The following is a 22,408-nucleotide window of genomic DNA, read 5'->3' as shown; positions in this document are numbered from 1 at the left end:
AGACTTTAAAGGTGAGATCTGGGGGGGGGGGAGAAGTGGAGAGGTTCTCCGCTTGAACACACGGGCCATGTGGACTGACCTCGGCATGAGGGCCCGAACTCGGCATGGGGGATTCGGGCATAGGCTATGGTAAGCTATGAACAGTTAATTAATACTCACTCCTAAATCAAAATAGGTAGACCTTGGTAAATTACACAAAATTGGATTATCAATCATCAAGAATCTTAACACAATGGATATCTCGGTTTAATGTATACGACAAGACGTAGACACGACCAGTCCAGAGAACATTATGGACTCAGTCCCCAACAAATTCAGCAGTCAACAGCCTGCGGGAAATAGAAAAAAATAAAGTTATGGAAACAACAAGAAAACGGCAGGGTCACTGTAGGTACAATCGAAGGAAATGGAAAGAAAGAGAGAGAGAGAGAAAAAACAAAACAAAAACAAAGCAAAAAGGGACAAGAAAGAGAAGAAAGATCATTTCGCATCAAGCACTCCAAACTCCAGCCTAATAACTCGAGATCACCAGAAGCTGCACCATCCGATCCAGTGCTGACAGATGTTCTCTACATTAGTAGCTTGCGCTAAGAGCTTATCAACCTGGTCACTAATGTTGAGCTCCTCGTAGTGCTTGAAGTCACGCCCAGTCAACTTTTCCTTGACACGGGCAAGTACCTGGACAGCTCGGGCATTCTGGGCCTCCCGAGCCTCGGCGGGGACACCTTCTTGGGTGTCGAGGATACCGCCCTCCAGGATAGAGGGTCGGCGGTGGCGAGAGAAGTTGCTCGGCTGCACGCCATCTGTGAAGTTGATACCTTCGATAATCGACTGGCGTCGTTCAGCCGTAAGGGACACTCGGTCGGGGGATTCCTGAGCTCCAAGACGCCAATTGATGAGGGGATCGTGAATGAACTGGGATTTATAAGTTAGAAAGGGAAGCCTTGGAGGATTGGGCGGAGGAATTTATAAGAAACTTACTGCTTCCAAAACCGCCATTAATGAGTCTTTGTTCTCTCGGAGGACACGCATGACAGCCTCGCAGGTGATACGATAACTTCCCTCAATGTTGCTAACCTCCATAGCAAAGGTCAACATGCGAGTGAGTCGGAACGGAACTCGTTCAGGGTATTTCTCGCGGTGCATGGCGATCTCGAAGCAATCGCCGAAATCAATGTGAACAACGCGGCCAGTGACGCGATCCAGCAACAAGTTCGAAGGATGTCGGTCACCAAGGCCAAGAATGTAACCGACCATCGACATGACACCAAGAGATCTGGTGTAGTTTGTGCGTCGCTCAAGCCAGGCTTCTGAGCTCTTACTCTTGAGCCACAGAACCCGATACAGATCCTTGCCAGTAGTGTTGTCCATGGCATATCCAAATACTTCAACCTTTTGCATCAGAGTGAGACTATCATAGTCAGGCGCCATCTGAAGCATAATTCGGTGTTCAATGTTGAGCAGAATACGACGGCTTTCCCGGTACTCTTTGATGAGAGCGTGCAATGTATCACTGTTGCACACCCAGCCTAGTAGACCGGAACTTTGTGATAGAGGAATAGCAGGGAAACGTTGGACAGAAAGGTGTCGCTTGAAGCTCTCGCCATCGTTGTCAAGAAGAGTATTACACAGGCCAAAGAGTTGCATAACTCTCTCATCCTGTCGAATATCTTCATGGCCCTTGAGTGCGTACATGTAAGAGCAACCATTGTTGCCCTTGAGTGTCATCCGTCGTGGTCTCTTCTTAGTCTGAAGAACATGCAGAATTGGATCGAAGCTGAAAATGCAAATAATCGGACGGCCACTCTGATATGTTCCTGGCACAGCCAAGTCCAGACCTGAGCAATCCTTGAGGCGGGGAGAGACGTATTTGAGGTCAAGGATAGATAGTTGTGGAAGCTGTCTGCTGATCTTACGGAACACAGTGTAGTAGAGGTCCCAGGCTTGGTTCAAATCTCCGATCTCATCTGTCTGGCGGTATAGAACACAGTAATGTTTGGCTTCTGCGAGGTCACGGCCAAAGGCCTGTGCGAAAGAAACCTCACGTAGCGTCTCGGCTCCCTTGTCCAGCATATCATGGAGAGGCGCGAGAGTTGAGAACATGCCTTCCACATTGTGATCACCGAAGTAAAGACGCGACGCTTCCTCTAGACCTTCATGCCAGAGCTCGTGCCACAGGACAGCAACTCTGATCAATTCAGAGCTAACGAGGTCTGCCTGTTCAACTAGCTTGGCGCTATGCTGCCGCATGCTTTCCATGATGCTGCTAGCAGACTGGGAGCGGCGGGCCACATTCGACTTCATGGCCACCGTCAACGGGTACACTAGGGCCTGCGGATGTGTCTTTCCAACCTCGGCAAGCAATCGGTGAACGGAACCTCGAACTCTGATGTTGGGTTGATTAATGCGTGCAATAAGTTGAGGTGTCACGGAGAGCCAGGTATCGATGTTCACGGTGGTAAATCCTTCAGTGACAACGGTGTTGACTTCATGGTCACCTCCATGAGTAAACCACAATGTAAGCAATCTCAGAGTGTCCTGCAGCGAGGAAGTGGTAGACAAGGCGATAGATCGCAAAAATCCACGGAGAGCAGGAATCACATGCTCCGTGACAATATGAGCTGGAACAGGGGCTGGTTTGCCATCACGGTTTGCTTGGTTGGAAATTGCTGTGACCACTTCAAAGTTGGCAAGCGCCCAAGAGTGCCAAGCCTTGTATGAATCACGATTGTATTGTGTGGCTGCTGAGTAGGCGCCGAGGACCTCACGGACATACTCTGGTCTCCAGTCACCCTTTTGAAGAGCAGTCTGCCACTCACCCTGTCGAAGGTAACTCTTAGACAGGAGTTTTCGGAATTTGGCAACATCTCCAACACGTTCACGTAGGCTAATTGCATCAGGATGGTTTGGATCTGAGATGCCATTGACGCCGTTGATTGCGTGGTGTTCGGTGTGAGAAACCATGAGTGTGTTGTACTTTGACAGGTCATCACTCAAGCCAGAAGTGAATTCCTTTAGCATCTCAAGGGACTCTACTTGTTGGCCATTCGCCCAACTGAATTTTAGTCGGGCGTACGTGACCTCAGGGGGTGCAATAGAGTGTGTTCCGGTAGCATCATTTACCACTGTTTCTAAAGCGCCAAGGGACCTTTCGGCGAGACCCATACGGTTCGACTTGCGGCAAAGGTTGGCAAACTTGATGGACATATCAAGATTCTCGCGAGGCGCGGTCACGAGTGCGCGAACCTTAAGCATGCGCTGCCACACCTCCACATTCTGCTGACAGCCGAGCAACCGCTGATTCCAAGTTTGACGCATGGCCTCCTGCTTCTCAGGGTCGCCGATGTTCTGCTTGTATGTGATGATCTCTTCGAGTTCAGCAAGCATTTGGACGCGGACAACAACATTGTAAGCCCGGTTGTAAGACTCTCCGAGGAGGGCAGAAAGCTCAGTGTCCAGGCCGTTGCGTGCCTTTTCGATGTACATATTGGCCTCCTCAAACTGGTTGCGGTGAATAGCGAGAATCGCACCAAAGAACGATCTATCAGGGGACTGCTCTTTCATAACCCCGAGGTAGGAGTCCATCAGTTCCCATTGCCGGCGACCCCATGCAGCAGCTGCAGCAAGTGGAGCGATGGCCCTGCGATGCTCCAGTGACGCTTGATTCCATTTTTCCTGTGCAAGATCTGAGAGGACCTTCCACTCTCCCAAAGCATGAAGACAGCGCATCTTACCCATGGTAATACCAAAAGAGTCTGGATCTGTCTTCTCACGTCTCTTGTAAGCCGCGAGAGCTTCATCCCATCGTTGGAGTTTCTCGAACCACGTTTCTTTCAGCTCCACATCACGGTAGGCTTGCGCCTTGCGGAGGATACCAATTGCAGCATCAGATTGCTGAAGTTGGTTGTTAATGGTGATAAGAGCCTCGACAGCACCTGAGTTCTGATCTTGCTCAAATTCTAATTCCTTGTAATGGAGGGCTTTGGCGAAGGCGTGGCACTTGGCTGCATACTTGCCAAGGGTGCGAATGTCGATGGGAAGAGCTTTGTCATCGTGCTCCATGAACTCCGCCAGATTGAGCAGAATCTGCAAAATCTCGGGGGAGATGTTCGGCGAAGTCAACGCCTTTTCAATGGACCGAACAAGCTCCTCTTGGTACTGGTCGTATAATTCAGTCCAGCATGACACGAAGGCAGCATTAAACAAGTCTCGGGCTAGCGGCTGATAGATTCCAGCTAAGCTGGCACATGCCCTTAGTGCAGGAGACGGCGACTCTTTCAGAAGCTCGACACTGAAACGGCGGATCCACTCCTGCCAATCCTCACGAGTAGACTTTTGTGAAGCATCCCATGCGTTCTTCAAGTGCTGCTGGTTCACCACCATCTTCTTTTGTCCGATTTCTGCATAGTTTGTATCGTCAACCGGAAACGCGTAGTTCTCCTCCGGGTTGAGATCTTGCGGAAGTGGATCTCCTTTCTGGAGCTTTGTCACCAGGATCTGGTAATTGACATGGTTTATTTGGTGTTGCTTGAGCACTTTGTTCAAAAGGTGAATGTAGTGAGTGAAGTCTTGGCCAAGTTGGAATATCAAAGCACAGATACAATCCAGGGCAGCTTGCCGCAAAACGCGGTCAGTGCCGGCCACAACCCGGGACAAAGAATGCACCATGAGGGAGGCAAAATCTGACACGTTGACTTGGCGGGACAGCTTCGTAAGACTGTCGATGGCGGACTTGCGAATGCTCTGGGGATGTTGCGATCCGTCGAAAAGACGCACAATGGCAGGAATGATGAGATGCATGTACTCCTCACCACTAGAGCCAAAAATCAGGAAAGCATGAAGAATCTTTTCCGACGGCTGACGACGGGGCGATGTGTCCTTCTCGAGAGTATCCAGCATTGGTGGAACCAAACCAGCCAAATACTTTCGGAATTCTCCCTCTAAAGATCTGGCAATGGCCTCAACTAGAGACAAGATGGTGCCTTGCACCTGGTATGATGTGTCCCAGAATTCACGAACAACGTCGATGATTTCCGGCAGGAAGGCACGGATGTGCTGTCGCACAATATTGACCAGGATGGCCATCTGGTTGAAGTAAGACTCGAGACGGCTCGCAGGGGAGCTCCGGATGACTCCAATGAAGCCGGGGATGATCTGCCCAAGGAACGGCACGCATTTCAAGCCCAGTGTTTTGAAAATAGTGACAAGGGCATCAATAACGGCTGAGTGATATTGGACCAAGGAGTTCTCGCGCAGTATATTTTGCAGCAAAGTATGGATAACCACAGTCGGGTAATACTCCTCGTTTGACGGTGTCAGACCTTGCATGATCAAGGCAACGTCCGAGACACTCTGAATTTCGTTGATATGGTGAACATCGGGTTCCACATCGCTGATCTGTTGGTACTTGTAGGGGTCTAATGCACCAAGAACACCGATAAGCTTGATTGTCTCCTTTCTGAGGGACCCAGTTTGCTCAGTCTTGGTGATGTTGATCAGTACATCAAGTAAATGGGGATACTCCATGTAAGGCTCAATCACATAACCGGAGTTACTGGCTAGCTGTCCCAACGTCCGCAGCGCAGCTTCACGTTTGGTGTGTGAGGAAAGATCCTGGAGAGAATCTAAGATGATTGGCATAATTTGAGGTAGATAGCGTCTCATCTCACTTCCCCCCACATTAGCAAGCTCACCAACGGCCTTCAATGTGACTGCAGCAACACCAGGGTTGCTATCAGTGGCTTTTGGCAGCAGCGCTGTCACCATCGGATCCACATACGATCTGATCAGTTTAGTCGCGTTTGAGACAAATAGACTAATCAGCTGAGCGGTCTCTTCCTTCTGGCGGGCGGTGTTTGCAAAGCCCAGCCCTGTCAGGAGGTTGACTAGCAACTTTCGCAACGGCGGAAAGACATAGGCGGGATTCACACTAGAAAGACGCCCAATGATGCAAATCGCTGCTTCTTTGACTTCAAATACTTCGTCATTGACAGCGAGGAACAAGCACCGAATGTTTTCTGGTCGTGCTAAGTGTCGATCGAATTTCGCATCTAACGACCACAAAACAGTACGGCGAATCTCAGCATCCGAATCTCCAACACCAACCGTCAGTAGCTTGTCGATGACTTCACTGACAACTTGGATAGAGTGGCCACTGGTCTGATTGATAATCGGATCATGGACAAACAGTTGACAGCAGGTGAGGGCGGAGGCCTTTCGAATCTCAGCGTTGTCATTTTCCACGTAGTTGATGGCAACATCACGAACGAATTCGTTCAAGATATGGCCCGAGAAGTCAAAGCTACCAAGGGTGTGAAGAGCCAAAGCAATGTCAGCATCAGTCTGCAGGTCTTGGGGGGCAAAATCCTTTGCGAATGATGGCATGGGAGGAAGGCGGTTCTCTGGGCAGCCCAGTGGGCGGAATGGTGTGCCGCAAAGGATGATGCTAAGCATGTCTAGCAGTTTCTCTTGGATGATGGGTTTGATCGGGGGAATGTAATGAGCCATATCAACCAAAGCCTGGGTCAAGGACTTGCTTAGGCCGCAAGCGAAAATGGGATCTAATAGAGCCTCCATATATTTGCTGAGTGCTTGTCCCACTGCCAAAGAAAGCATACTGATGCACTCAAACATGGGGGCCTCTTTGATGCCCGCTCGGTTTCGCGCTTTCATTGCGAGTCCCTCTCGAATGTAGATGATAATTCCATCTAAATACTGGGCGATGGCTGGTCCCACCGCATTGGCAATCTTTCCGATGGCGATGAAAGCAGAATTCCGTTCCTTTTCTCGCTTGAGTTGTGCTTGGAGGTAGATCATAAATCGATGTAAGTAAACCTCGATGAAGTCGGTGGGGGCGTAGGATGCGAGGATGGGGATGGTAAGGACGACTTGGGCGCGGATCTTAGGGTCTCGGTGGTCTTTGAGCCGTAGGACGATCTCACAGGCATTTCGGTAGTGCTCATTCATGAACATGGTGCCCTTGAGAATTAAGGCTTTCATGACCAAGAGAGACCCATGAATCCAGTCCACGTTGTGCGATTTCAAGCCTAGCAAGGCTTCTTCGTAAATGCGAGCGAACCATGACTGACGAACCTGAGCATCTCGAGCTACGATGATTTCAAAGCATTCGCCCACAGCTTCAGCTGCAGTTTCTCGGATGAGGACTTTGGGGTCACGTAGCGCAACCCAAACGAGTTCGAAGATCTGCGGCACAAAGCCATACAGGAGTGTGGGGGAGCCCTTGGCCAGCTCCCCAATGACAAGCACCGCGGCAAACCTTCGACTTTCCTGACGTTCTGATTGCAACCACTCCAGCGCGGACTGAATCTCACTTTCCACCAGCTCTGCGGTCAGTGCCCCGCCCGGTTTCGCCAGTCGGCCCAGCGATCGGGCCGCGTACACCAAGACCATATTATCATTGCTTCGAAGGGCACTCCGCAGGTAACTTGCAAACCGTGTAGTCTTTTGTGCGGCATCTACCCCGTCGAAATCGATGAGTCGGTCAAGGGCAAGGAGTCCACCGATTCTCTCATTTGCATCGCTACCCGTTACCACCAGCTGGGCGATCCTTTGGCTCACAGCATTGTAAAATTCCACAAATTTCTCGGAAGGCCAGTCTAAGGTTCAGGTGAAAGGAGTCAGCTACATCCAAAGGGTCGATTTCAAAGGCTCGGTAAGGATCGTACCTCGTGAGACTGATAAGACGTTGTCATAGAGCTCGAAGGCAGCTCGGGCTCGGGTCTCCTCGTTCTTCGACTTCAGCTCCACAAAGAGCCGCTGGGTCACGTCGGTGATTGGGCCTGCTTGCGCCATATTTGCGAGCTGCACCCCAAGGTGGACATTGGAAGCCAACCTAATGGGAAAAAGCAGAGGCGCAAGATGTATAGGTGGTGAGGGATGGTCATGTGGTGAGGCTCAGGTTGAACACCGCGGGTGCACGGACCACCTCGGGTGAACCACCTGACGTTCAACTGCCACTACTTGTACTTGGTAGTAGTGTAGGCCACTATAAAGCTTTTAGTAGTTCAAAATCATATCTTATTGAATAATTCAATGATGGACCTCGATAGAGGAGAGCTACGTAACTTTAATGTTGTTGTTCAAACATCTATGCGAGTGCTAAAGGTATATGTATTGATCATTATGAAAATAACACTAGAATTTACATCAATATCTCCCACCAGTGTAAATGATATTTTACTGTAGGTACTAGGCGGATCAAGTTGCTGGCCCAGGGTGGTACATACATAGCCTACAGTTCAATAATCATGTATTATTGACATTTGAATCGTTCAATTACATGCTAGGCAGTACTTGGTAGTGAGTACTATGAGTAATATCAAAGTGTACAGGGTAGTATTTAGTACTAGTCAACTGGTAGGTATTTTAAATTCCCGAGGTCCCAAATGCTTTATTGTACTCAAGGTTTCATCAATTGATAAAGGCCCATATTTTGCAATTTTTCTCGACACTCCAACCCAACCTTGGTTGAATATTTCCATAATACTAATACATAACTGTACAAGGTCAAAATACACATTTTGAAGTAGGTAAATTAGACTAACGTTTCCACGGCTGAAGTGAAGAGATGAAACCTTGTACCTAGTAGGATAGTAGTAGTAGGTAGGTGAGTAGGTACAATACCTAGTAGTATTTCAAGTACCTGGATGTTTATGCTCTTCTCCAACATTGAAGTACAGAGATAACCTTGGAATACACACCGCTAAACTGCATTCCAAGGGTGTCGATCCACTCCAACTTTATATAGTTAGTAGGTACTGGTGGAAAAGTGATAGATCCAACCATAGAACGTTCAATGTTGAATCGGATTAAGTCGGGCTTTATCTACTAAATCCGCTTCTGGAAGCCGACAGAAAGTGGAAGCCATGGCTTTTCTTATTTGTAATCGACAGCCCCGATTAACTAACTAGTTAACTAACTAACTAACTACTAGTGGACCAACCTTGGTGGGGAATCGGGGATCGATGACGGGATTGAGGGGTTACCATGGAGAACCATAAAGCAAGGGCGATTACCCCAGTCCTGCAATATTTTAAAAAGCTCTCACAATTCTTTAATTGATACAATTTGACTCAACGCTGCCTAATTCAATCGTCACAATGGTCAAGGTTCTCCTCACCGGTATGCTTTCCTCATCAATCATACCCCTTCCAAGTTTTATGGATCTATCTGATCACCTTCCCCATTGAACAGGTGGCAGTGGCTTCATTGCGGCTCACATCGTGGATATTCTCTTGCAACATGGGTATGAAGAGGAATGCTAAAAGAGTATCACATCTTGTTATCACTAACGTAATATTTTTATTAGATTCGATACCGTGGTGACCGTTCGGTCGGAAGAAAAGGGCCAGCGCATTCTTGACGCTCACCCCAACACGCCCAAAGAAAACCTCTCATTTGTTATTGTCAAGGATGTTGCTGAGGATGGCGCCTTCGATGAGGTGATCAGCTCCCAAACTTCACACCTCGTCTCTGTGTACTTCTTCAATGCTAATGCTTTCAATACAGGCCGTCAAGTCAAACCCGCCATTTGACTATGTTCTCCACACAGCATCGCCTTTCCACTTTAACATCAGTGATCCCGTGAAGGACTTTTTGGACCCCGCTATCAAGGGAACTACTGGTATCCTCAAAGCCATCAAAGCCCACGCTCCCTCTGTGAAGCGGGTCGTGGTCACATCATCATTTGCGGCAATTGTGAATGCGAAGCAACACCCGAAGATCTATAGTGAGAAGGATTGGAACCCCGTAACATGGGAAGAAGCTCAGGACCATTCACAAGTTTATCGGGCCAGCAAGGTGGGAAGATAATCTCTACGCGGGAATGATGGCAACGCCGGCTAACACGTTTTCTTGCCAGACCTTCGCCGAGAAAGCAGCATGGAAGTTTGTTGAAGAGGAAAAGCCCAACTTCGATATTGTAACCATCAATCCACCCTTGGTTTTCGGTCCCATCGTCAATTATCTGAACTCTTTGGAGGCCATTAACACTTCAAATCAGCGGGTGCGGGATCTAGTCCAAGGTAAATACAAGGAAAAAATTCCCCCGACGGGAACCTTCCTCTGGGTGGATGTTCGTGATGTTGCACTGGCACACGTCAAGGCCATCGAAATTGCTGAGGCGGGCGGCCAGAGATTTTTTGTCGTGGCTGGTTACTTCTCTAATAAGCAAGCTGTCGATGCTATCCGGGAGACACATCCTAAATTGGAATCAAAGCTTCCTTCTCCTACCACGGTGGATGACTTCCCCAGCAATATTTTCGAGTTTGATAACAGCAAATCCCGGGAAGTGTTGGGGTTGAAATATCGGCCTTTTAAGCAGACTATCTCGGACACGGCCGACTCTCTGCTAGAAGCCGGTGCTTGATTTTATCTTAGAATCTGTGCCTTGAATGTCTTCATTGATTTGAAAGGGAAAACATATCAAGCAATTTTATTTTTAAGAATATCTGTCAAAATGGGCGGAAATTGGAATGATCGTACTACTAGTAGTTAGTTTTCGTCGGATTGATATGCTGTTGTCACAGGTGCACCAGAATAGTAAGTTACCGACCCAGGGATGAGTACCACAATCAAGACTTTGAGGAAATTCGTAAGCCAGCATATGGTTACTAAGTACTATTGAATTTCTGTTAAACTTGTATTGCTGCAGAGAATCTGGAGAAGCTAGTACTTAGTGCTGGTAGTAAAAGTACAGTTGCGTATTAGGTCGCTATGCTCGACCGTGCCGCGAGGCCCGTGTGCCGGTCAACTTTTCTCGCGCGGTGTCCGTCCAGCTCTATTACATCGTGGCATTGAGTAAAGATGGCGACCGCTCGGATTTCGCCAACGGCGCATCTTCTACGGAAGTCTCGTTTGTTTGCACTTCCCCAGGCATTGCAAAACCCACAAGAGCCACCATCCTCGAGGACCGTATTCGAGTCGAACACCGCAACACTTCCTCACCCCATCCGAGCCGCCATTGTTACGCCGCCGAAATCACTTGCTCGAGGCGATTGGGGTTTGAAACGTCCACTTCCGGCTAAGGCTACATCTGAAAAGTCTCAGAGACCGGTTGTTAGAATTCAAGCCCTGGATACCTACGAACATGTCACCGACTTCGAATCCGCAGCCGATCACACCATGACTCTGGAGAAGTTCCAGGAGTTGCATATCCCGATCTCACTTCCCTCCAAGATCAATTATGCGACTTCCGTCCTCCCTCGTCACCAGAGTCCATTCGAGAGCCATGTCGACAACACAGAGACTAGTAAGGGGCGTGAAGTACCAGGCTCCAAACAATTCAGACACGCTGGACCTTGGCTGGTTGGCCAAACCGAGGCTGAGTTCCAGGACTACCTGAAGAAAGTGCGGAGCCAGAAGCCCGAGTTGCTGCAGAAATTGCGCGAGCGGTTGGAGGCTCAGCTCTTTGCGGAGGCTCGGAAACAAGCACAGGACAACGGAGGGGATTTGCAAGAACTTGAGCCCATCAAGGTCACCGATGAGCAGTTCCAAGCACACGTCAGGTCTCTGCGTGAGGATAAGTTCGCCCTCGGCCCGGCCGTCTTTGAATTGCTTGATCTTCCGTCACCCCCCGCTGTGCCCAGCGAGCGGATTGGAGACAAATACTACCAGTCTCCCGGAACCCAGCTGTCTGCCGCCGAATATGCCGTGAGCGGTCCCCCCATGACACACCCCTCCGCAGGTCTCGCATACGCTCGCACCCATGCATTTACATACAACCACCCGCAATATGGTCCCCAGGCCTTCCAGCGCCCCGTAGAGGCGCGTATTCTGCGACCCAAGGGCCGATTTAAGGGACAATCTTCCAAGGCCATTGCAGGTATTGGTGGTATTGCCGTGGAGGATCTGAACGCCATGAGCTTCATCGATCAAGGGACACCCGCTGGCTTGACTTCCTTTGACGCAACCATCCCCGGAGGAGCCAAATACTGGGTCTCTCCGGTCCGAGCCTCTGTCGACTCTAAGGGTCGCATTAGCCTGGCTTCCTACCGGGCGAACGCCCTTGCAAAGGCGCCGTACGGAATCGAAGATTTCCGGAAAGAGAGTGTCACCAGCATTACATCGGCTGCCCGCCGTGATGCTCGTTTGGTCCCACGATTGGACAAGGGTTCCAATTACAACCAGGCGCGTTTCAATCCGTCGCGTGGCTTCCAACCACGGAAGCCTCAGCAAGGTACTGAGGAGGTTGCCCGCAGTCTCGTGGAAAACTTGAACTTGAACCAATGAGTGAAAGAGCGGAGCCTTTGGAAGAAGATGAGCGAAATTTGTTAATTGTACGATTAGATCTGGTGCTTTTGTAAAGCTACTCTCATTATCCTGTTTAAACATGTGATATAAATTTGGTGCATCAATCTTATTTTATCTCTCGGGTCGTAAACATCGCCAAGGGCGGGTACATGAATAGATAGCACGTATTACAACAGAGATCTCTCGAGGTCCAGAAACACCCACATGTGCAACCTTGGAAGTAGATGCTATAAGTACTACGAACGGCACATATTTCCAATGTTAGCAGTACTTATTAGCGTTTCAAGTGATGCTTTTTACCCAATTGATTATGATTGAGCGAAATAACGCAAACTCGAAAGGCAGGACGGTGCTTTTTTGCATAAGTACAAGCAATCCCCTCAAGTTTCTCCCTACTCATCATCTTCTGTTTCTGATATATTGCCATAGCCGAAGCGAAATGCCTTTTCTTCAATCTTTCAATGCTCAGACACATGTGCAAGTAGCCAATCGTCATCAACATTGAACAATCTCCGAGTTTGGGTGAACCTCCGCTGGAAGATCCAAGATTACTGGAGTATCTTTATCTGCGATGCCTACTGGGATTGGCCATGACCATATTCATCATGTCATAAAACTTATCCTTGTCGACGCTATCAAGGTACGGTGTGCCGTCAGATGGCACTATGGTGTACTCCTTGAAATCTAGATTATGGGTGAACTGAATATGGAGCTGCACGTCAAAATATCCAGTCAAGACCCGGCACTGCCCTTGAATATAGAGCGCGATAAGCATCGTCTGCACCTATTATAAGTACTATAAGGTACCAAAAGGAATCACATCCGAATATTTGGCCTACCGGGAAAATATTGTCTTCCTTTCGTGGTCGGTCTTTATCGATTGGCAGTATAGAATCCAACATGGCACATATTAGCGCTACGACCGCATCCCTTGAAGGGCGTGAATTATTACTATAAGTAGTATTAACTCAAGTAATATCCCACATGCATCAGTAACTCTAGCCATCCTAGGTACTAAGTCTTCTTATAAGGACTAGCACTTGAGCCTTAGGGGTATAAATAATATCCTTAAAGCTCTAAGGTTTTACTTATACACATTTCCAGTACATATGTACATTATTCCATCTATCCTAACTCTCACTAACCAGAAACCAAGTCAGAAGTACATTGCAGACACATACACCGAATTTTAGAACTTATAAATCGTAGACCTAGCCATACCTACTAGTATTATGTTGTCTTTTCCTTTGATAGTACTAGTAGTCAATCGGTAAAGACTTTCTCAAAATCTTCGCTTCCGTGAAACGAAAAGTCATCAATTAAAACCAAGCAAAAGGGTTTGCGGGGAAATTCTAAGTATCTGAGTCCCCTTAAGGATTTCTCGATATCCTTCTGGCTTCACTGCCTATTTATGTGCAGCTTGAAAAAATGTGATTGTACAGATCGCCATGTTAAGTGGATTCCGAGAGAATGGGAAACTCGGTTCTTGGAAGGAAAGAAGGAGTAGCGGGAGGTGAAATGTCACCGGTTTTGATATCTAGATGATGGAACAGGATCCCTACTAGGTTTGGCAATTCTGCTGCCTGCATCAGAGATAACTTGATCATAGTAAGGCGCGTAAATTGGCAAAGAATTGTCATCCAAGGAAATTGGAGAAAGTAATTTGAGAGTAGCAGTTGACTCATTGTAGGACAGCTGAAGAGTCGTCCGTTTGATGTCCATATGGACGACAAGGTTGAGGTTATACGAGAGTACAGTGGAACTTGAAATCTCATGACCCATGGTCACAGATTCAAGAGTCAAGACCATAACACTTCCATAAACCCTCAGAATCGATCCCCATGCTTGCTAGTAGGTATACTATTGAGGTAGTAGCTATTAGTGTGCTAGGAAGCTCTAGTAAACATTTGAATATCACCAAACGAGATCACATAACGGGTTGCTGGTCCGAATTGTGAAGTCGTGATTTAGGACGCGCCCGAATCAAGTGCGTGCACATAGCGCAGGCCGTGCTCATATTATCTGGTGACTTTGGGCCTGTATAAAGCGTGGATTTGTGTAAAGCCACATCGCCGAAGTATCGGTTTTGGCCATTGATGTTGACAAACATGCTACCATTACTACTTAAAAACACTTTGCAACCATAATCCTGATTCCCCTACAATTTTATATTAGGCTTTTATTTAATAGTCATTTGGGCGAGCGGGGGGGGCTTTCTCCATCTAGCTTTTAATACCATCTTTCCTATTTAAGATAATTCTTTATACTACACTTTACTAAATTGAACTATTCATAATAACTAACTAGGCCAAAAGCGGAGTACGAACCTTGAGCCTGAGGTTTTCCACGAGCTCAACGTTATGATAATTTCTCTAAGACCCACAGTGGGGTAGGCGGTGAAACTTCACAGCTGAATGCCCCCGCCCGGCTTACCGAATAACGTTAGTAATGTTACTAGTCTTTATGCCTGAGGTATACAATGACATAATCAGCACGTTTATCAAACACGTGATCTAGGGCTGAACTAGGGCTGCGATCCACAAACGACTAAGCGAGAGCAACCGCCGACCCTTATCCAAACCGGTGATACTTCGATTTTCCTCTCCGAATCTTTGAACATCCTTCCAGCCAACAATTCGCCAAAATGGGTCGCGTCCGTACTAAGACCGTTAAGCGGTCCGCCAAGGTCATCATCGAGCGTTACTACCCCAAGTTGACCCTCGACTTCGAGACCAACAAGCGCATTTGCGATGAGATTGGTTAGTTTTCTTTTGTCGAATCGCGATTTTTTGTATTGGGTCAGTATATTAATAATTCCGCAGCCATCATTGCCTCCAAGCGTCTCCGCAACAAGATCGCCGGTTACACCACTCACTTGATGAAGCGTATCCAGCGTGGCCCCGTCCGCGGTATCTCCTTCAAGCTCCAGGAGGAGGAGCGTGAGCGCAAGGACCAGTACGTCCCTGAGGTCTCCGCCCTTGACGTCTCCCAGACCGAGTCTGGCCAGCTCGATGTCGATGCTGAGACCAAGGACCTGCTCAAGAACCTCGGCGTGAGTTGGCACCAATACTTTCCATTTTCACTTGGTTATTCAATCTAACATTCTTTGCGTCACACAGTTCGACAGCCTCAAGGTCAACGTCGTCACCGTCTCCCAGCAGCAGCAGGCCGAGCGCCCCCGCCGCTTCGGTCCCCGCTAAATCCAGCACCCTCGATAATATCCAAAAGTGCTTGTCTTCGGTCGACACCCCGGCGTTTCCCGATACCTGTTCTGGCTGGCTTTTTTCCCGACTATCATGGTTTTAGCATGATGATCGAGGCTATCTATGGATGAGGAATGAAAAAATGATTCCCTATGACAAAGGTGTCGCCGATTCCCTCTGGGGATGACGCTTGATTGCCAAAAACTTTTCCTCGTGTTTATACCTGCGTGGGCATCTGCCTCCAGGTTAGAACTACGTAGGGGTTCCTGGATTCATGATCCGGAAGGCCCAGACCATTGGTCGAGGCTATGCTTAGACTAGTTTTCATGCTAGTTGTCGTGCAGCCGAAGATCGAGTTAAGTATGGTCATTCCGTAGACTTGAGACTCCCGTATGCTATGTTCTGTCTCCAGGGTATTTATCTGTAAACCTCTCGAAAACGCCAAATGATGCCATGGCCAAGGCCCATCTTTAAATCTGATCCAGCAGATCTCCCTCATCTTCTCGGGTGGGTCGCTTGTTTCCTTGATCGTGGGGAATGTACCCTTCAATGGATCCCCCCAAAGCGTCCTCCGGTCGCCGTTGTGGTGCACTGACGGCCAACCCAGACCCGGGCTCCTTTTCCTTGATGTTGATGTCCACCCTCCCATCACGATGAATGGGGGTATTGTCGCCACGCTCTAAAGCCAGCTCACGCGAGCGGTTGGGATCATGAATATTCAAGTTCTCCATCTCAGCAGTAACCTCAGCGGCGGATGAGCTTTCGGCATTGGGCTGCCTCTGTCGCTTTGCACGAGCCTCTTCCAGTAAGAGAATGCTGATGGCTCGAGTATCAGCGGCACGTCTCTCCCAAACAGGCTCCTCGGCCAGTTGCACACGAATAAAGAGCGCGCGCTCCGCACATTCGTCCGAACACCACTTTTCCAATTTCTCTCGAGACACAATATCCACGCTGCGGCCACGGCCACCAGGTCCACTTCCTTTGGTACCGTATTTAAAATGAAAGGTTTGGCCTCGCGCCTTGATTGTCTCCTTGCGATTCTTCTGAGGGCAAAGCCCATAACCACATAACTCTTCGTAATTTCGCTCCATAATGTAGTTATCGTAGTCGGTCGGTCGAAACGGGACCAAGGCGGACTTGAAAGCTTGGGCATCCTCTGCTGAGGGGGAAGCCGGGTCTGCGGAGGATGAAGCGGGGATGGCGAGGAGCTCGACCGTACGGTCTAGGATCATTTCTTCGACATCTTTCTGGCTTTGGATATGCTGCGCATGCTGCAGTGCGATGTCCAAGTGGCGTGCAGTTGCGCCAGGTCGGGCCTGGAGGTATTTGTCTTGTTCTTCCTGTGACAAAGTTGAGTGGTATGTCGTTGGTTGCTCGGCGTTAACGGCGGCGAATGCAGAGGGGAGGGAGGTTTTCAGAATGGACTTGGAGGGGCTTTGTTGTGGTGCCATTGTTTTTGAGAAAAGCGATTCGAGTGTATTGGAGTTATGGTCGTGTTATTTGGAGTATACGATAAATCTGGGAGAAAGAAGAACTTGAAGTTCTGCGGTAAAGGAAATTGTGGTTTTCACGGCCGAAGAAAATTACGGAACGTGGAACCAACAATCAAAAAAAACCCGGGGATTTGCAAGGCAATGATGTCGCCAATGAGAGTAACGACACTTCACCCCGTTAACGCATTGGGTTGCAGCGGAGGTTTGGCTTGGGTATAAATCTATATCTATACCAGTACCTAGTAGGTATCTTGATATGTGACAAAGAAGAGTGTAATGATCCTGGTTTTTTTTCTCTTTTTTTTCTTTTTTACTCCTTTTTTTTCTAGATATAAAATCAAACCATATGTTACGTATCCATGGATGCTATGTAACTCCAATACTAGTACACTTAGGGGCCGTTGCATTACTTCATACCTCTGGACTTAGTCTATCAGATATTTACATATACCAACGTCTTCCTTGCCATTTCGAAAATGAAAACCAGATGATATTCGAAGGTATACGAGGACAAATCAGCATCTATCATATTTCTTAATCATACCCTACTCCTTTCGTATGAGTGTATGTACCCTGGTTCAGTTGCTTGCTTGTTAGCCGCTGATCGTCAGTGGAGCCTCTGTTCCTTCATCCCGCCAAGTGACGACCACCTCGCCTTCCTTCTTTCCACTCTTCCCTCCTCTCCCCAACTGTGTCCCTTTTTTTTTTTTAAGCACCCGGTTATCCCCGTGTATCCATTTGCAATCCTCATCCTCTCCCTAGTGAAACAATATTTCTTTGACTTTGTGAGTCCCTTTCCAACCGGCCCCTCTTTCTATCCTCCAACCCCCTCATCTCCGACTACTAGGCACCAGTTGTGTCCCACGCTGACCGACTCTTCGAACTTCAGGCAGAAAAAAAAACCCTTGTTGACCCCACGACGTCAAAACAACCGCTGCATGCTGCAAGTACTTGAGCTGGTGCTCGGCCTGTATATTCTCGCACGGTTGCCATTACACACCTGTTGTGTTTAGCGTGCTCGTTACATCCTCTCCCGTTTCCCCCCTCCGTGAACGTGGTCGATTTGCCAGATGTCCAACCCACCTTTCACGGTTCGAGCGGTCTTCGAGTATGCTTCGGGCCACGATGACGACCTCAGCTTCCCAATCGGCCAGATCGTAACCGTTACCTCCGAGGAGGATTCCGACTGGTACAATGGCGAATACACAGATAGCTCGGGAATCAAGCAAGAGGGAATCTTTCCAAAGAATTTCGTGGAACGATATGAACCTCCGGCACCCCCGCGACCGGCACGTCCAAGCAGACCGAAGAAAGAGGCTGAGCCTGCGCCGGTGCAATCTCCCGTGGTTGTGCCCGAAAGCCCCGTCCAACTAAAACCCGAGGTAACGGCGCAACCCGAGGAGAAACAGGAGGAATCCGAAACTGTCCCCCAGCAATCCCCTGCTCCTCAATCGGCGCCAAACCCTCCTGCCCCAGTTGTGGAGGCTTCATACTCGCCCCCTCAGCCTGCTCCAGTCCCCGCTCCCGTTGTTACTGCAGCACCCGCCCCGCCTCCCGCGAAGGCATCTACAAAGCCTCCACCGCCGGCTGTGGGAGAAAAGCCCGCAGGAAACTCCTTTAAAGACCGTATTGCTGCATTCAACCGGTCAACTGCCGCGCCAATTGCACCTATCAAACCTGGTGGTCAACAGCCGTCCTCATTTGTCAAAAAGCAGTTCGTTGCTCCGCCCCCAAGTAAAGATTCTTTCGTGCCTCCTCCGCGGGAGCCCGCTGCCAAGATTTACAAGAGAGAGGAGGACCCCGAGGTGAAGGAACAACTTGCTCGGGAACCCCCTGTTTCTGAAAGCCGCCCCCCGCCTCCACCACCGGCACAGGAGGCCGAGGAAGGTTCAGAGGATCAGCCAAAGCCTACAAGCCTGAAGGATCGGATAGCTCTTCTTCAAAAACAGCAGATTGAACAAGCTCAGCGCCATGCCGAGGCTGCTCAGAAGAAAGAGAAGCCGAAGCCTCCAAAGAAGCCTGTCGAGCAGCCCGTGGAGACGATTGCTGCAGCTGAAGAAGACGAGGAGGAAGAACAAGTGCCTTCTCCTGTCGAAGCTCCGACATCTCTTAGAGACCCCAGTGTGGATACCTTGAGAGGCAGAGCTCCACCCACCCTGCCTCCTCCATTCTCACCCCAGGAGGAAATTGCCAGCGAATCGAATGACGCGGACTACTCTGCCGCGGCAGACTCCGAGGATGCTGGTGAGACTTCCACCAGCAGAGATGATGAGGATGATCGCACACGGCAAGCTCCAGCACCGCCCGCTCACAGCGCCGAGCATAAGCAAGAATTGGTTGATGCTAAGGAAGAGGAAGAGGAAGTGAAAGAGGAAGAAGAGGAGGAGGACGCGGAGGAAGAAATAGATCCTGAAACCAAACGCAGAATGGAGCTTCGTAATCGAATGGCCAAGATGAGTGGTGGTATGGGTATGATGGGCCTATTCGGTCCCCCAGGCGGCTTGCCTGGCATGGGTAGCGCCCCTGCACCTCGAAAGCCCAAGACTCCCGGCGAGTCTGAGAAGAGGCTTGGTGAGCCTGAACCGACACCTCCAGGTCATGCCCCTCCAGTCCCAATGATTCCCCTTCCTGGAATGCATGTCAACACCAAGCCCACTGCTGCACCTGTCGATGTTGAAAAAGAAGAAGAGGAGCATTTGGCGACTCCTATCACGGAGCAGCATGCCCCACAGGTCGTGGCAGACGTCGAAGACGTTGTTCATGAAGGCGCCCCTCCGCGTTCTTCTATCGATCGTGCTCCCCCTGCGCCTCCTACCCGTGGTTCGTGGATTACCCCTACCTGATCTAAAAACCTACTGAGGCATTGCTAATACTTTACTAGAACGAACTGCTCCCCCCCTGCCGTCTGTGGATTCTCGCCCCATTCCACCCCCCGTGCCCTCAGAGCAGCTAGCTTCCCCTCCCCCCGTTCCAGCAGGTAGGTTTTCATCCTAGAAAATTTGACGATTTGGTCCCGAATAAAAAAAAAAAAAAAACTAACAAGATATCTCTAGGCCGGGCCATTCCTCCGCTGCCAAGACCATCCGGTATAGACCCAGGTAATGAATCGGACGATGAGCTATCAGTGCATGCAAGCAACCTGTCTTTGGACTCTGTTCCCCCGCCTGTGTCTGCTCCTGCAATTCCCGACAGCATTGATTCTCGCCGCTCTTCAACATATGACACACCACCTCCCGTGCCTTCGACGTCAAATGCCGAAAAGAGAGCTAGTCGTGCACCTCCCCCGGTTCCAACAAACCCACCCATGCCACCGGCACAGGGCCGTGCCCCACCACCTCCTCCTCCGAATCAGCCTCGTCGTCGCTCCACCACGGATAGTCGCACTAGTGCCATTTCCGCTCCCCGTCAGGCCGGAGAGGATGTTGATGGAGAAGTAACAGAATACGATGGCGACTACGACACCGATATTGCGTCCGGTGTGAAACACAAGGATGCATTGAGATCTCATGAGCGTGATTCTAGCTTTGACGAGGGCATAATGACCGATGATTATTCTCTTCAATCTCCTCGCAGCCCTACAGAGTCCCGTCTTCCCCCACCTCTTCCTCCGACTGCTGCTCCCAGAGGGGTCCCGCCCCTACCTCCCAGTCAGCCTCCCCGAAATCCTCGAGCTTCTATTGATACACCTCGAGGACCACCTCCGCCCCCGCCAGGCCGAGAACCATCGTACGGTGGAGAGGAGGAATATGACCCCTTCAATTATGTTGAACCTCGACTCGGTTTGCCTACTCCCCCGGCCCCTCCCAGTGGTCGTCCAGAAGCGCCACCTCCTCTTCCCCCGCAACCGCCCGTCAGACAGAGCTTCGACGACCTGTACGATGAATCTCCCATACAAAGTCCTACGAATGAGGCCCCATCTTTACCGATGTCTCAAAGGCGTTCATCTCTGGCCCCACTGCCTCCTCCAACCCAGGTTCCAGTTATGGCTTCACCTTCGGCATCTCGTGGCTCGCGCCCTTCAATGGATATGGCGAGGGGCCCGTCCAATATCCGGCGCTCCATGGATGTTTCTCGCCCCTCCATTGATCAAGGCTACATTGCCACCGATATAGATTATGCGGAGAGTACCCTCTGGTGGACGCAGCCAAATACCCCGCCGCCATCTGTCCAAAATCGAAAAGATGTACTCTTTGAAGTTGAGGAGTCCTCTTCCTCAAAGCGCGGTGGCAAGACGACTGTGTCCAAAGACATTTATATTCTTTTCATGGACTACTCTCAAACTGTTATTGCAGCTCAGTTCGAACCTAGAAATCCTGCAGATGTCTCCTTGGAGCAACGCCACGAGCCACCTCCCCTTCAACCTCGTCAGGACCAGTTGGAACAGGCACACAACCAAATTGGTATCCGAATCTCCGAGGCTATTAATTCCTATCAAAACTCCACTGTGGGAGATGGTTCTCCCTTTGGTCTGGTTCAGCATCTTCTAAGCCCCCTTTCTGATGCATTGCTTCCCGTTGGTACTCGGGCATACGGTGCTTTGGTTTACTCTAACTTGGCCAATGCGTCCGTGTCTCAAAATGACGAGATCCGCGCCGGTGACATTGTCAGCTTCCGCAATGCTCGATTCCAAGGCCACCGTGGCACTATGCACCAAAAGTACAGTGCTGAAGTTGGCAAACCTGACCACGTCGGCATTGTTGTGGATTGGGACGGTACCAAGAAGAAGATTAGAGCTTGGGAGCAAGGGCGCGAAAGCAAGAAGGTGAAGATGGAGAGCTTCAAGCTCAATGACATGCGCAGTGGCGAGTGCAAGGTCTGGCGAGTGATGCCACGCAGCTGGGTTGGCTGGGAAAACAACAAATAAGCAGAGATACTGCAATGTGGTCGTTTCCTCGCCCATCGCATGCAGCGAAACGATTCTTTCTCACTTTTCCTTTAGATTAGGTGGGTTCCTGTATGAGTTAAGGTTGTCACTTTCTCTTCCCCTCTTATTTTGGTTTTTCCATCTTGTTCTTTGAATTTTTTTCTCCACCATCCTGCTCATTTGTTAATGTCAACGAGGCGGGATGGTTGCTGGGTTTTCTTTTTCTTTTTCTTTTGTTTGGAGAATTGAGCGAGCGTGCACCCTCTTTTCCCTAGTCCAGGCAGATGAATGTTGTTTCTGCTCTGTGCCCCTTATTTTCCTTTGCCTGTACCTATTTGCAATGTATCCATTCTTTGATTCTAAGTATGTCATCTATAAGGACCAAAATGACGGGTATATGGACTTTTCAAGGTCGTACCTTCTACTAATCAGGATGGCCTCTGTAATTTTATTTCCAAGGCTACCATTAATCGGGAAAATCAGGAAAGCAGCTGCCAGACTGACTTGACTTGAGTAAACACCAGTAGTAAGTACTAGTACCTATAGTAGTACTAGTACTACTACTAAGTGACAGTACT

General features: G+C 49.4%; 6 protein-coding genes across 6 annotated transcripts; 4 read left to right on the top strand and 2 right to left on the bottom strand.

Moving 5' to 3' along the window:
- Positions 1 to 525: 525 nt before the first annotated feature.
- On the bottom strand, positions 526 to 7,812 carry tor (putative TOR pathway phosphatidylinositol 3-kinase TorA; the record flags this gene model as incomplete). Its single annotated transcript, XM_057161122.1, has 3 exons — positions 526 to 915; positions 982 to 7,616; positions 7,686 to 7,812. The coding sequence occupies 3 exons, from the start codon at positions 7,810 to 7,812 to the stop codon at positions 526 to 528; spliced, it is 7,152 nt and encodes a 2,383-aa protein (XP_057024407.1).
- Positions 7,813 to 9,119: 1,307 nt separating this feature from the next.
- Positions 9,120 to 10,387, top strand: N7466_001723 (SDR family oxidoreductase; the record flags this gene model as incomplete). The annotated part of the gene is made up of 5 exons (XM_057161121.1): positions 9,120 to 9,141; positions 9,214 to 9,265; positions 9,329 to 9,461; positions 9,529 to 9,819; positions 9,881 to 10,387. 5 exons carry the CDS (start codon positions 9,120 to 9,122, stop codon positions 10,385 to 10,387), a joined length of 1,005 nt encoding a protein of 334 aa, XP_057024406.1.
- A 437-nt stretch (positions 10,388 to 10,824) lies between these two features.
- N7466_001722 (mitochondrial 37S ribosomal protein bS1m) lies at positions 10,825 to 12,249 on the top strand (the record flags this gene model as incomplete). The annotated part of the gene is made up of 1 exon (XM_057161120.1): positions 10,825 to 12,249. One exon carries the CDS (start codon positions 10,825 to 10,827, stop codon positions 12,247 to 12,249), a length of 1,425 nt encoding a protein of 474 aa, XP_057024405.1.
- Positions 12,250 to 14,914: 2,665 nt separating this feature from the next.
- Positions 14,915 to 15,470, top strand: N7466_001721 (40S ribosomal protein eS17; the record flags this gene model as incomplete). Its single annotated transcript, XM_057161119.1, has 3 exons — positions 14,915 to 15,029; positions 15,093 to 15,322; positions 15,390 to 15,470. 3 exons carry the CDS (start codon positions 14,915 to 14,917, stop codon positions 15,468 to 15,470), a joined length of 426 nt encoding a protein of 141 aa, XP_057024404.1.
- Positions 15,471 to 15,943: 473 nt separating this feature from the next.
- On the bottom strand, positions 15,944 to 16,924 carry N7466_001720 (Rtr1/RPAP2 family protein phosphatase; the record flags this gene model as incomplete). Its single annotated transcript, XM_057161118.1, has 1 exon — positions 15,944 to 16,924. The coding sequence occupies one exon, from the start codon at positions 16,922 to 16,924 to the stop codon at positions 15,944 to 15,946; it is 981 nt and encodes a 326-aa protein (XP_057024403.1).
- A 1,112-nt stretch (positions 16,925 to 18,036) lies between these two features.
- On the top strand, positions 18,037 to 21,830 carry N7466_001719 (SH3 domain protein; the record flags this gene model as incomplete). Its single annotated transcript, XM_057161117.1, has 3 exons — positions 18,037 to 19,786; positions 19,848 to 19,943; positions 20,020 to 21,830. The coding sequence occupies 3 exons, from the start codon at positions 18,037 to 18,039 to the stop codon at positions 21,828 to 21,830; spliced, it is 3,657 nt and encodes a 1,218-aa protein (XP_057024402.1).
- Positions 21,831 to 22,408: the final 578 nt, after the last annotated feature.

The sequence above is a fragment of the Penicillium verhagenii genome (genome assembly GCF_028828195.1).
Source record: "Penicillium verhagenii strain IBT 33310 chromosome Unknown utg000003l_segment0_segment0, whole genome shotgun sequence".
In the NCBI taxonomy this organism is placed as follows: Eukaryota; Fungi; Ascomycota; class Eurotiomycetes; order Eurotiales; family Aspergillaceae; genus Penicillium; species Penicillium verhagenii.
Note: the sequence above shows the minus strand (reverse complement) of the source record. Positions and strands in the feature narration are given on the sequence as shown.